At 40.5% G+C, this 14,559-nt stretch overlaps 1 protein-coding gene across 5 annotated transcripts in view; it reads right to left on the bottom strand.

Annotated features, from left to right (window-relative positions):
- Positions 1-1,835: 1,835 nt before the first annotated feature.
- Positions 1,836-14,559, bottom strand: part of CABIN1 (calcineurin binding protein 1) — a 129,410-nt gene continuing 116,686 nt past the window's right edge. For all 5 annotated transcript variants that reach the window (XM_064522186.1, XM_064522185.1, XM_064522189.1 and 2 more), the window contains 3 exons: positions 5,803-5,967; positions 3,714-3,940; positions 1,836-3,221 (listed from right to left, as the gene is read on the bottom strand). In XM_064522186.1, the coding sequence (XP_064378256.1) occupies positions 3,078-3,221; positions 3,714-3,940; positions 5,803-5,967 (536 nt within the window). In that variant the 3' untranslated portion in view covers positions 1,836-3,077. The remainder of the gene's footprint in view (positions 3,222-3,713; positions 3,941-5,802; positions 5,968-14,559) is intronic.

Raw genomic sequence — 14,559 nt, 5'->3', positions numbered from 1 at the left:
TCTGAAACAGGAGAGCTGATAATTTTGACCCTGCCTATACTGGGATTTCAAGCTGCTATGACTATGTTTAGGATAAAACCCAAAGAGATTCCTTCAAGTAAAATCATAGCTAATTCAGTTTTACCGTAAGACTTTTTTTTTTTTTTTTGGTGAAAATTCCATCAAATTATACTGTCATGCTTCAGAGGAGGCCATATGAAGTGAACACTTCAGCTTGCGCAGGATTTGAAGTTCCTGCTCCAAGATCCTGTAGGGATGGTGCTTCAACAGCATAGGAACACACGGCCAGTGATTTTGGCATCTTCTCCCCAGAATACAGTTCCCTGAATTGAACGACGACTGCGTAAACTGTACTTACCGAGAGGATTTCATACATATAGAAGATTGGGTCCTTCAGCACAGATCAGCAGTAATGCTCATCATGGAGCAGGATTTGAAGGTGGCAGCCCAAGCAATCCCATCAGTCTCAGTAACTTTCTGAGCTTGAAAAAAAGAAGTCCTCGAGCTACCTGAGAGCATAATGGGAATGAAAGATCACAGATAAAAAGCAGGAAGAATAATTAAGACTTTTGAAAACTGGATAAAACAAACTACACAGTTTTGTAGTTTGAAGATTCACATGAGTTTAGAGCAGATCAGCAACGTTCAGCTCACTTTTCTCATAGGAACAGCTTTTCTCACTGTGGTAATTTTCTTTCAGTAGTAAAAAACAAAGCCTTCTCAAAAAAGGAAGGCCGGGAGTCAAAGAAAGATCAAGATCAGGCATTTTTGCAAGCACTGGAGGAAAAAAAAAATTGCTAAACGCCCAGTTTCAAGGAAACTTCAAGAAGAATAAAGGAAAACAACCATTTTCAATGACAAATTTGATTAAGAAACAGTCTGTGTTTTTAAATATGAGGCCCAGATTAACTTTAATGAAGATTTTCAGTGTTTTTGCCTAAAGACTACACTAAAAATGGTCAAAAAAAATCAACTCAAATGCTCAGTCTGTGTGCATCACACCTGTGCTAGATTGCAGACCTAAGAATTCATAGGTGATCTTAACGTTAGCCATACACTTAAGAATATTTGTTAGCCAAAAAGCCTATATAGTCTACACTACTTAAGAGAAAGAGCACTAATTAAAACTATATCCTCCAAGAATGCTTGGCACTGAAGTTCACTTGTTAATTGTGTTCCACTTCTCATTAGGAGCTGATTTCCTTTCTGTCCTTCCTGTGCTATCTTCTAAAAATAAAGATCATTCCTTTTATTTTCCAGAGCTATCTGAGCCTATTACCAGTCAATGCCTATATGGTATGCTACACACTGTATTTATAATAACTTACACCAAATGAGCAAACACTGAAAACATTTTACTATTGAAAATATACATGTGCTTTCACCTCCCACTTACCGTGATCTCTGCCACGTGCCACTTGCATGCCGCTCACCCATCACACGTAGTAAGTGAACAAGTTACATGAACAACTGCTAATAAACCCACAACAGATGTGTTCATTCGTTCACGAATTACATTTTGTTCAAAACGAACAACATGGAGTACAAGAACGAACTTGCAAGACAAAGTTTGATGCTGCTTCTTTTTATTCAGGGCCCATTTGTACCTCAGCGGGGACATCAAACCAGGGGCATGTGTGCTTGGCAGCACTGGCTGGCCGGGCTCTGGGTCACATAAGACCAAAGCCATCCCAAGAGTTCTGGCAGTCTTTAGGAAAGGAAGAATTTTTTTTCCCTCCTCCAGGACCCTCTTACTCAGGAAATAAAAAGAAGGGAAGAGGGGTGCAATTTCCAGAACCATGGCATCTTGACCTCTCAAACCAACAGAGACAACAGTAAGTACATTTCAACTTTATTAGAAAAAAACCAAAAGTTTATACAAAGCTCTGCATTTCACAGAAAACCACCTCCCCCGAACACAAAGAAATCCAACATGGCAAGCTGTATGCATTTTCTTTTTAACATATATATATGTGTGTGTATATATATATATACACACACACACACACGTGTGCGTGCGTGCGCATGTATGTGTGTGTGCGCGCATGTTTGTGTATATATATATAGCGTGACTTTTTTTTTTTGCATGGTTTGCATTCATTATTTTACAAAGTTAACATTCAGTAGAAAAAAAAAGATTTGTTACCGTTACTTTGTCATATAAATAACTGTGCGCACTCCCTCTGCAGATAGTTAAAAAAAACACCTTTTCGTGTCATTCTGTAAAAAACAGACATTACTGAAATGGTACTGAAATCTTAAGGTTTTTTTCAATACCACCATAAAAATATCATCTAGCCCCCAATTCAAAATGCTTGTCCAAGGCATTATTAGAGAAAGGACTGTAAGACAATTCTGGAAAGTTCAGTTCTTTAAGCCAACAATCAGGTAGATAATTTTTGCTGGACTTTGTACATACGAGTGAAATGAGCAGAAACGAGAAGCCAACCTCTCTGTCTGCCTGGAAAATCTGCTTCTTTGCCTTCTGCCATCTAGTCAAATTTTAACAAGGCATCCAGCTGTGCTGCAGAGCCGACAGACTTTCAGCTCATCCTTTTCGCCCCAAATCAAAGCCATAGACTTCCCTGATGCGACTGAAAATTCTACCAGTTCAGCAAACTTCTCCTACTCCATTCCTCCCTCCTACTTCCTCCCAAGCTGTGGGAGGAAAACTTAACCAGTGGGGAAAATGAAAGACAATAAAAGGTAGAAAAATGCTATAGAAAAGAGCCAATGGACTGGCTCCCAAGGCTCTGGTTTGAAGCAGGAACAGTAGAGATGCGAGTTGCAGCTCAAAACATTCTTGTGTTTGCTGAAGTTAAAGGTGACAACGTGGTCCAAATGAATTAACTGCCTGGTAAACAGTCTTTCTTTCTGTCAAGCACCATGATGGGGAGAATGGCGAAGATTTTGAAGGCAATACAAGCAGTAGTGGTGATAACAAAGGTAATGGAAGTGAGGAACACAATGATGTAGATAAATGGAGAATAATGCCAACGAAGATGTTTCGCCTGCCAGAGATGCCGGCAACAAGAAGAATGGTTAAATGGCTGGTGTTGATGATGGCCAAAATTCATTCATATGTCCATGTAGTCATCATCTTCATCAGTATCACTTTCCAGTGAGGACTCCTGGCTTGAGGTCTCTAAGATTTCCAAAGCTGGCTGACAAAGGCTCTCCTTCTTTACATTCGCTGCAGACTGAGCAGACAAAATAGCAGACTGATCCCCAAAAGAGAGAGAGAGAATATATTGCTAAATAGTCAAGATAAACCCATGATCACAGGGTAAAAGCCAACTGGCTGCTATTCCTTCACATTCACAAGTCTTCTTATTTCTATAAATATACGGCATTCTAATGTGAAACAACATAGCATTTACCAGTAGGCTTCCCCACAGTTAAAATTCTAGTAGCTTCCACTAACCTCAGAACTGCAATGTCCGTACTACCTCCCTCACCCATTTCTGTAATTCTTCCTAACTCCTGCAGACAAGGGGCTGGGATAGCTGTGATTTCACCCATGGCCAATATTTCACTAGTCCTTAAAAACTGACTCCTGCTGATAACAGCTAGCATCTCCTTCAATTACTTATGCAATCCCTGCTTATGAACTGGGGACAGGAACAGTTGCTCCCTTCACACAGGAATTTTTATTTAGAGGAGAATTAAGATAAAAACAATCATCTAAAAAATTAGTGTTTCCCTTTTATTACCTTTAATTTTTGCTTGGTCTCTTCTGAAATGCTTCCCTTTGGAGAAAGGAGGGTGGGAGTGGGTGGAGTGACAGTGATCTCAGGTGGAAATTTGGTGATAGATGAAGGTATGAAAAGCTTTGGCATGTTGGGCAGAATGCGAGTTTTTACACGGGTGCCATCTGTCTTGCTCTGCTGACTTCCCAAAGCCTGTGAGCTGGAGCTGAGTTCAGGCTTGGAACTGGAGGCTAAAGAGAAAACAATAAGAAAAAAACATGTTAGGAGGCTATCTATGATTTCAGATGTCAAAGGAGAGGAAACAGTTGATTGTTAGGCACATGGCTGGCTCAAAAGGCCTTTTTTCAAGCCTTGCTTTAATTAAGCCTCAAGATTCTACAGTGACAACTGGAAACTGGTAGTAATTTTTAAAATCTTACTGGACAGCAGAAACTCAGCCTGTCCGTGCCAAGCAGGACAAATGACAGTGTAGCCTTGACCCATTTACATCTAGTTAGAAGGCTAGTGCAAACACCCACTTGTTGTTTCAGATCCAATCATTTTATCTTTGCAACAAATAAAGCTGCTTACTTTTATCTTACGAGGCTTTTTTAAACTTCCTCCTCTATAGTACCGTCTCCTTTTCTCGTTGTTGAGATGTCAGCTCCTACCTCCTACCCATTCACACTGTCAAGCTCTTCCATCCATGTTTTATTTTCAAGCAAGACCACCGTGCTTTCCACTCAAGGAACCCCACAGTTCCACAGCTGTTCTCGTAAGTTAAGAAATATATATGGAAACACCTGGCAAAATTACCTCATTATTCTCTTCAAATACTGCCATAAAAACCTCCTTTGGTGCGATATCCAAAAAAGAAGTAAGCTCCTTGGTGTGCTCATGCCACTTTCTGCCACACCGTTTAGCACTGTTGCATCATTTGCACATAGTCCCCAAGCGTCTCAGCTTGTGGTCTTTGCCATGCAAACTCGCTCAGACAGGGCTCATTGCTTTGTTCTTTACTTGTAGTGCATCAAGCAAAGAGGGACCTGGCCCTTCCTTAGACACCATCACATTACAAAATAATATGTACATGCAATGATAATCAGTATGGGACAATATTTTTACATTCAAAACTGACTCTGTTCATAGAGATTTATTAATAATGCTGCTTCATGTAGAGTCAGAACTCTTTTTTTTGTTTTACAAATGAAAACATCAGAGTCTATCTCAGATCGATAATAATGAGAGACATTTTCATATATACTTTTTTCAGATTCAGTCTTGTCAAGTCCCAGTAAAACTACCCAGTCTCTTGCAGGTTTCTGGGACTGACGGGACTACTTAATGGCAGCAAAATAAAATGCCAGCTTCCTAATGCTATCCTGAAAAAAACAAACAGTGGCAGAACTAACTACTAAAGGATGTAATATTGAATAGTATGTTTTCAGCAGTATACAAGAATGTAAGAATTGCCAGCTGAGGCATGGATTTCCATCAAGGTCTATGACCCATCTCCAAGTGCAGCCAGTCATTTCAGAGTAGAGTGCCAGAAATGTTGCAGTAATCAGATATAGGACGATCTGCTTCTCAACAAAAAACGAGAGAGAGATACACAAGCATGAATATCTAGAGTATGTCCTCCTGAAATACCACGCTTTAAATTTTTTCCAGTTAAAATACCACCTCTACTTTTCTTGGAAAGGAAGCAGAGGATGAATAGAAAGCATTAACTGCTGTAAGGCTGGGTATTTATGTTAATCTGACTTAGTACGAGTATTGCAAAAACCAGTTTCCTTCTGCTAAATATTCCAGTATTGTTTAAAAGAAGCACAGACTACAGCACGATAGCCAGGTACTGGCTAGTTTTCTGTTTGGCTTTGCTGCTGTGGTATTTAGTATGAGCCATACACCAAAAAGAATAACCATTAAGGGACTACAAGGCACTTCTCCAGGAAGCTGGGACGTTGCTAGGAATGCCTGCAAACTGGAATACTTGACTGAAAGGCAGGCAGAGAAGCTGAGGCATATGTATCACAGCTATCCGAGTCTCTACATATTGATACTCATTTAACCACTCATTTCCAGAATTCTAAGCAGCATAAAACCCTCTTACCTTGGGTAGAAACATGTCCAGAGCTTGTGCTGGTCACTGATTCCACTTGCCAGCACACAGGCTCTGGTGATGGTGCAACCGTAGCCATTTTCATCTGCTGACAAAGCCGTGACTCTTGCTGCTGAAATCCAAGCCCCTCCAAAGGCACTTCAAGCTCTTCTTCCTCTTTATTAACAAAAACAAATTTCACAGATTAAGAGGCATCCTGATCTCCTTCCTAAGCCTCAGTCCTTTTTCTGTCTAACCAAGCAGTAGAATTTTTTTTTTTTTCTTTTAAAAATACTGTTTTGGTGTCATCAATTCAAACTCTTGAAAAAAATCAAGTGGCATTTAAAAAGCTGAACAAAGAATTCTGGTGCATGACATTTTGTTATCCTCACAACTGCAAGAAACAAATACATCCAACTGACCATCAACCTTTGGAGACCTGAGGGTTGAAACATCCATCATCCAGGCAAAGCAAAAACCATCACCCTTAATAAGGAGGCAGCTGTGATCCAGACATCTCACTCTGATCTGCAACCGCAGGTACATACTATATTGAAGAGCAGCTTACTGGTAGGCAAGATTAATTACTGTGAATATCCAGTAACAGGGCCAGATCTGATTTGAGGTAACTAATATGAAGTTATACTAAATGCTTAATTTTCACTGATATGCCCCCTGTACCTCTATAAACACTTTAATTAGTCTAAAATTCCTACCTTCTGCCATTCCAGGATATGGAACGTTTCTAACTCAGAATCCTAGTGTTTGTCCAATCTCTTAATTATATATCATCTGTATTTGCTTTTAAAGGAATGCAATATTAAACCAGTTTTCTTCACACTGGGCTGCCTATTTTACATAAGAGGAGTAATTTTCACTGAATTACTGTGAGCTACTAATGACAACCCCTTCTGGGAAGGGCAGACAGAAACAGCTGCTAGCCTTTCGAGGCCATGGACACACGAACAAGTTCTTATTCTCTGATAAAATGAAGATATTCTTCAGAAACAAAGGACTGTCCATGCTGATTTGAATTACTTTATATTTATACAGGGTAAGGTGTGCACAGGCAACTATCACAGATCGGCTGACGCACTGTAAATTCATAATCTAAATTGCTCTAGAATTCTTCATGTGTCCCTACTTTAAATTAGTTTAGGATTTTGAGAGCATAACTTCTCAAAAAGGAATTATTTTTCAACTTTTCTCACTGGAAAAATACTTTTTTTTTCTCTTGAAGTGTTGAAAAACAATTCTGCATCTTCACCAGTGTAGATCAGAACTGGGAATTTACAATGATAATGATCTCCTGGCCAAGAGACCCCTTTGCAGAACACGCTTAAGACAACAACCTTACAGCTTAACAATGCGGCAAAAGTCAAAGATGCAACTCTTTCAATGAATTACATTTTCGAGGGTTCGTGAACAATTTGTACAAAAAAAAGTTTACCAAAGCAGGCTGTAAGTTAGTTCTTTCAGGCACTGATTTTCATAGGTAAAGAAAAAATGCCATTATCTAAACTGGCAGCTGATAGGCAACCCAAGCCTGAGTACAAATGAGCTTGCTTGCAGAGACTTCTCCGATAGTTCCCGAAAAGGAAAGGTCACGCACAAATCACAGCAGCCTCTCTTCTGCGTCGATTCAAGTACTGAGCACAAAATGGGAAGGTCTAACAGAGACGACTGTAGTTCCCATCCTCAGGCCTCCCCTGCACTTTTCTCTATGGACTTCAAAGTACAGCACTGGAAACATGACAGTAATTCTTGAATTTATACACACGTTGTATAGATAGATCAAATCAACTTAAAAACAACACAGAAGGAAATACTTAAACTACAGGAACCTGGACTAGGAAAATCATAATTTGTTGTTTCCCTGTTTAAGAAACAGCAGAAAGCTGAAGCAGCCTTGTGTGTACTTGCCTGCCCTCCACACCAGACACAGGTATGATTTAACCGTATGCTGGCAGAGCTCACGAGAGCGGGGGCACAGAGGACCCAGCCCTAACGTGCCCTGCAGCCCACACGCACACCCCTACCACACTGCTAGCTTCTCATGACAAGCTGCAGTCTAAACCCAGAGGTCTTCCACAACCAAATGGCCGCAAGACACTTTCGATCAAAAGACAGAAAGAAACATCACATCAACATCTGAAAAAAGCAAGATGAAAAGGATGATTTCAGAATATTACCCCGCCAGAGCGCTAAGAAGTCAACGCCCATCTAACTTGCTTCAACACTTCAGACTCGCAGTCTTAAACATCTTGGTAAGTACTAACTTATTCACTTATTTATTCACTTATTACCTAAGAATACAAAACATGAATTAATTTCAGCAGATATAATACTAACTAGAAATTAACTGTAAATCCTATAGGCTTAACTATACTGTTAGCTGAGAACAGATTGTATGAACTGCTAATTGTATTAGGGACTTAACAGTTCACCATTCAGAATAAGAGCTCAGATTTGTATTATTGTCCAAGGACAAAGCTCTACCTCTTATGCTGATTATTACCTTTACTTAATTAAAAGACATATCACTGCTAAAGCTGATTTGCTGTGCCTTATTTCTGAATTACGCCCTGCATCCCCACACTGACAAAAGCTCTTCTGAGCTGCCGGTTCCTAGCCAAATGCTACAAGACTGATATACGTCGACATCCTTTTATCGGCAGCCAGCATGCTCATACGCATCTCCATCTTCCGTACCACGCTCTGTTTGTTTTTATTAGTTCTGCAGATCTAGTTTTATAGTGTAATAAAATTAGATTTAATTTGAATAAAATTGTGTGTCAGCTGGTTTCCATGTCAAAGTGAACGGAAACGAAAGGGCATAAATTTGGCACACTAAACATGCATTTCTATTCCTACACTTTTGGGAACAACACTTGTTAACATTATATTAGGCTGTATCTTTCAGTACATGAGAATCAAGTACCACTGTCTGCTAATCGATGCCTTGCTGTCAGAGGTGTTAAATACGCAGTGATTGAATTCTGCTCCCTGAGTGGGTCACCCAATTTATTCTTTTATGACTGTGCAATTTTGGCTTTGTGCAACAGTCACTTGAGAGTGGCATTATTTTTAAGTTAAAAACTAAGTTAATGACCAAATTATTTTTAAAAATCCTTGAAATTAGCAAGAATTGGTTGTTTCAGGTGTATATATCTCATAATTTGTATTAATGATACTTTAATATAGTGCACTGATACCTATTAAATCTTTTTTCCTTACAGACGAAAAGGGCAAAAGACAGAAGGATAATCAAGAAGAAACACACATTTGGATTTCCTATTATCCAAAACAGATTTCTGAAGAGAGTGTCTTGATATTTGTCCTGTGGAAGACACTGTTATAGCCCTGAACACAATGTCCCAGATTTTCTAATAAAAACTTTCCCCAGGGAGGTGAAGACTCCACTAACTCGTGAGCACAATATTCTGCCCAAGCACAAGAGCACAAGCAAACAAGCACAGCACCTTCTGAAGGTGTTCAGAGCTCAGATTTAATCTCAGCTAACAAATCTTTTGCCAATACGCAGTACTTGCACTGTTCTGGCAGGTTTTCAAACATTAGCTCTACAAATCCGGCTTAAAATAAAATCAGTTTCTGAAGATGTAAGATGCAACAGCCAGCTGTCTCCAGGCTGAAGCCGGGACAGGCTCTGTACTCTGGAGAGCCATTTAGCACTCCCACCTTAGAGCACAACGCACAAGTATTAAGCATATAGAAAAAACACAGATTTGCAAAGCATATTTATATTTCTATTGAAAAGTTCATGTGCAGTTGAGCTGAATTCTAAGAATTTTTTTTAGCCTTCCCCTTCCCAACAGCTCTCTCAATATATACAATACAGTATACACATAGAAAGAGGCACGTCATACCTTTCAACATCCCCCTGCTTTAGTGAGGAAGAAACAAGCTGAAAACAATTCAATGCAACAACCTACTCCAGCTTTCCTCTCCAACCTCTTTCCACTTGTTGCCAGGGAAACCAGTGTTTGCAGATGCCTATAGCGGGCGCCGGGGTTCATGACTTCATCACAGTTAATATTCTCTCTCACTCGCTCCCTTTACACACCGCATACACTCTATACGTATTATTCACACACTATAAACATGCAGATTATGCAACCGCAGCCATGATTCTTGCACTAACAATGTCATTTACTTTGCTGTTCTGACGTGTACGCAGGGAAAAACACCACCCTCAAAAATATTCGCTTGCAGACGTGGAAAAAGTTGAAAACCGGTAGGACCGTCCCCAGTAAGGAGCTGCTCGGCTCCCTTTGCGCAGCGTACTTTGTCACGCTGTTTCCTTGCACTGTCAGGGATAAGGAGACTTTAATGTCACAACGTTATAAAACATTTTAGCTGGAATTCTGAAAAACTCTTTTGTCATGCACTAAACCTATTGCATGACAACCGAAAGACAAGCCCAGAAAATGTGTCTGGCACCTGGAAAAAATGTTTTCCAATTGCTGAGGGAGGCAGTTTGAAGTATTAAAGCACAGATGTATTAAAGGATATAAGCAACTTGGAGTTCATTGCACAAAATACGATTTCATTATAGGGAAAAGGAAAGAACTGAGCTTTGACATCCCGAACAGACTACTGCCATGATTTCAGAAGTGTCTGCTTGGAGGAGTGAACAGACAACAGCTCCAAGTGCTTAAATAAAGCACCTGCCTTCATCCCTCTGCAAAACACCTTCCCCAGCAGTTGTGTGTGTCAAAGAAAATGCCTGAAAACACATTACTACAGACTAACAATTCTGTTCCACCTTGCCTTCAAAACACTTCAAAAGAGCAAGGACCCAGTTCTGTGCGCCTGCAGGCACTAGGAAATACTTATTTTACCAGTCCCAATAACAACCGATTTACTTTGTGTGTTAACAGCTACTCGGAGCACCTGCAATCGTGCACCGAACTGACTGTTGCTGATTTACCGTGTGAGATAGGGGTCATTATTTCATTTTTTTCTCATGGTGATGGAAATGGGTTCGATCCTTTGCTCTGTGCCACAATGGGGCAAGTATCTTACCACATTTCCAAATAAAAGTGCTAGCGCATAAAATCTTCTGTATTCCGCCTGCCTTGCCCTCCAGCAGGCCAGGAATTAATACAGCTTTTTTCCCATGCAGCAGCTGGAAAGGCTACGTACGGAAAGCTTGAGTTTGACGGAGCTCAGAGTTTCCTCATCCACGCTGCTACCCAGTCAATGGAAAGACAGCTCTGGAGCACAGGCTGGCTCAGCTCAACACGGGTCAGCTAAGGATGCTGGTCTACAGAAACAGTGCGGGCATCAGCCCTCAAACTCTTCCTGCCATGAGGAACTGCACCGCAGCAGGCAGCGAGGCTATTCAGTTGATGAAGGAACGCAGTAGGTATACACGGCACCCTTTCCTCGCACATTTTCTTCCTCCAGGTTCATTCCAAGCATCTTGCCATGAAATCATAGCAGTATAAGCAAGGATTAGACTAGAAATGCCACATTCAGGAAATTAGATTCAATGGTAACACACAAAGCCATGCGCTAAAAATTCAGCATCAGAAGAGTTCTGGAGGTGAAAGGCTGTGGAACACAAGTCCCATGGCCCAGTACAGCGAGCGAAATTCAGTTTGGTCGACAGAAGTTTGCACTGTAATGACATGGCATTTCTCTCCAGGGTCCCATAAAGTGCACACGCAATTATATGAGACATACCCCAAACCATCTCCTGATGCTGAGGTCAGCTGAGCAACACATCGAGGCTATTAAAATTTAAAACAGGTGGCTGCACTAAAAGTGCTGCCTGGAAATAGCTCCTGGTCCATGCTAATTCCCCAGCTAGTTCCCCGTAGCAGTCGCGCTGGGGTCCATGCTAGCAGTGCCCACAAACCTTTCCTGCCACTATCACGGTTCCTGGAGAAGACGCAGACAGCACGAAGGTACCTACACGTTGACATGCATGTAGGTAAAGAAAAGCCCTAAAACAAAATACTTTCATACCAATTTTCTCTCTCTTTTCTCTTTTTGTTAAACTTTGATTAAAAAAGAAAAAAAATATAGGCTTAGACCAAAAAAACAAGTTTGGTATTCAACTACACAAACTTTCAAATGGCATTTTAAAAATACAGATAATTAATATTTGTGTCTTAATATCTGACTCAGCAAGAGCACATCATTGGGAGAACATCACACAGTAATACTAGAATATAGCAACAGTTTCTCATTTGTGGTCTACTGCTTGCAAATTTTCTGCACTATTTATCTGGTGAAAGCTGTAAGACCCTTCCTTCTCTGACAGTATTTCATTCTCCTTTGACCTGCGAACCAATTAGGCACAGTACAAATTAGCGAAAAGCAGCTGTTAGAACAGTGTGGGTTTTGTTGTTTTCTTTTAAGAGATTTCTCTGAAAACTCTAAATAATGTAATACCTGGAGGCTTTCAGTTAGATCTCTCTCCAGCCTTCATTCGTGCAGGAGTATACCTAAGTTTTATTCTGCTGGCAGTAATCAAACTAGTGAAACTGAAATATGCTGTAACAATATAATGTCACTACCACGTTCTTTTATAAATCCTTGTGGTCTCCAGAAGAGATGTTCCCTGAGTGCAAGGTATGCTGGAGGCCAGGGACGCCCCGGGATTTCCAGGGGGATCTAAGGGTGGGCCAGGCTTGCAAGCCTCCTGGATCACCAACCCTGCCTGGCCCACAGACTTATCATCACATCATGGCCACAGTTTTGGAGCTGCTGTCAGTGTCCTACTTATTCTTTTTGACTTAATATGGATGCACAAAAACAATGATAGTTTTAATTTGAAAGGATTTTGTGCAGTGTTAGATTGAATACATAAAACACAAGAAACTTGAAGGGTAAAGGTCAGAAATAGACGTTAAGTGTACTGAAAAACTTTTTGGGAATGAATTTGTTGTACTAGCAAACTAAATCAGGCGTACTCCCAAGGGCAGGAGGAAAAGATGTGACTGGCTGGTACTGTCTGAGCACCAGGCAAGAGGGATTTGAGAAATCATTCATGAACAGGAAACCCCCTGTTGAAATTCAGCGGTGAAGTTGTTTTCAGAGTGCATCCATCGTGAAAAGTAAAAAGCTTCAAGAAAAGCAAGGATCAGACAAGAAGTAGTGAAAATACCCATGCCAACACTGGAGGCAGATGCAGCAAGAGGCTAAGGTAAATGCAGAGCTAGTTGAAGGCAGCCTGATTTAATTCTATTAGTAACTTTGCAGTCACTACCCGGTGGATAGGAGCTTCTATCCGAGAATGCAACAAAAGGCCTGGACTTACAAGTTTTTAAAGAGGAGCTTTTAAAGGCTTGGAGGAACTCAGTCTTGGGAACTAAAGAACAAAGCTGTAGAAAATCAGGAAAATTCAACATGGGAAAAGGAGGAAAAATTAATGAATGGAAAATTGCATACAAGTACACTAGAAAACAGAGTCAACACATAAATTTAAGAGAGCGCCCTTAAGCTAACACTTGCTCCTAGAAGAGTTACAGGATGCCATGAATCTCAAGACATTCAGAAAGAAAAGAAAGACCCCCTCTTTTTTTTTTTTTTTTTGAGATAAGCTGTAGAAATAAAAGAAAAACTTCAAGAAAAGCAAAAGGAATGCTAGATAACTGCTAAAAGAACGATGCAACGTGAAGGCTTAGACGAGGTCACAGACTTAGAGTGAGTCTAATCTTTCTTTCAGTGTTCCATTATTTTGAGCCATCTGTGGAGACCAACTCTGTGCACTAAGGCTTGATTTTGACTTCAGCAGAAGAAAATGAAGACTAAAGACTGGGATCACAGTTCGGAGGGTTGAAAGTTACTTACTACTCTTAGTGGCTTAAAAAGTAACTGAAAGTTTGAATTCAATCCCATGGTTAAAAGAAGGCATGGTGAAGAGGGGCAAATCCTTTGGACAGTACTCTGAACTATGGGCTCTGAGTTTTGTCTTTAAAAGTCTATGACAAGCAAACTCAGACAACGCAGATCACTATGTGGCTAAATATAAATAAAGATGACAATCTGCAATCGCCATTATTTCACCCAGAGATGGAAACAGGGATTGCAGATGTCCACTGATGTTTGGATATCTAGAAACTGCAAGGAATCAAGGTGAACCTTTGTGCCATGCACTGTTTTAATATAAAGACAGATGCAGTCAATGCAAAACTACAAAGCTGGCAAATTCTTTGCAGTGCTTCCCTTCCCACCTCAGCCCTCCGAGGACTCAGCTGCAACCTCAGATTGGGCATCACCTGCTGAAATAAGCTACGCGCAGACTCCGGGGAGAAGATGCTTCTTACACCTCTTATAAAAGTACTGGTACAAATCTGAAGCCCAGCTAAATGCCGTGTTAATACATCACTAATGAATGCTCAATGCTTACCATTTCAAAACCCCCCGTTTTGAACATCTGTCTTTTAGGGAAACTATTGCTGCCCACACACTTAGACAAGTTAACTCCATTGCTCACAATTACAATACTACCACTTACCTTTCCACGCAACCTTGCTCACTAGCATTTATTGCACTTCTGAAAGTCTAAAAATTTTACAGCTCACCTTTTGAAACTCAACTTGTCCTGCTGTATCTAGATAACAAACATTTGAAATTACAGAGGGACATTTCACAGCTTATGCGTTGCAACATCCCTGCATACTATGGAAAGAACTGATTGTCTCCCTCAACTCTGAATTTTTAAGTTAGGACGCTTATTTCACTACCTCATCCCCCAGTAAAAGTCTGTTTTGTTTATTGGTAAGAGGTCTTAAA

The sequence above is a fragment of the Dromaius novaehollandiae genome, chromosome 17 (assembly GCF_036370855.1).
Source record: "Dromaius novaehollandiae isolate bDroNov1 chromosome 17, bDroNov1.hap1, whole genome shotgun sequence".
Classification (NCBI taxonomy): Eukaryota; Metazoa; Chordata; class Aves; order Casuariiformes; family Dromaiidae; genus Dromaius; species Dromaius novaehollandiae.
Note: the sequence above shows the minus strand (reverse complement) of the source record. Positions and strands in the feature narration are given on the sequence as shown.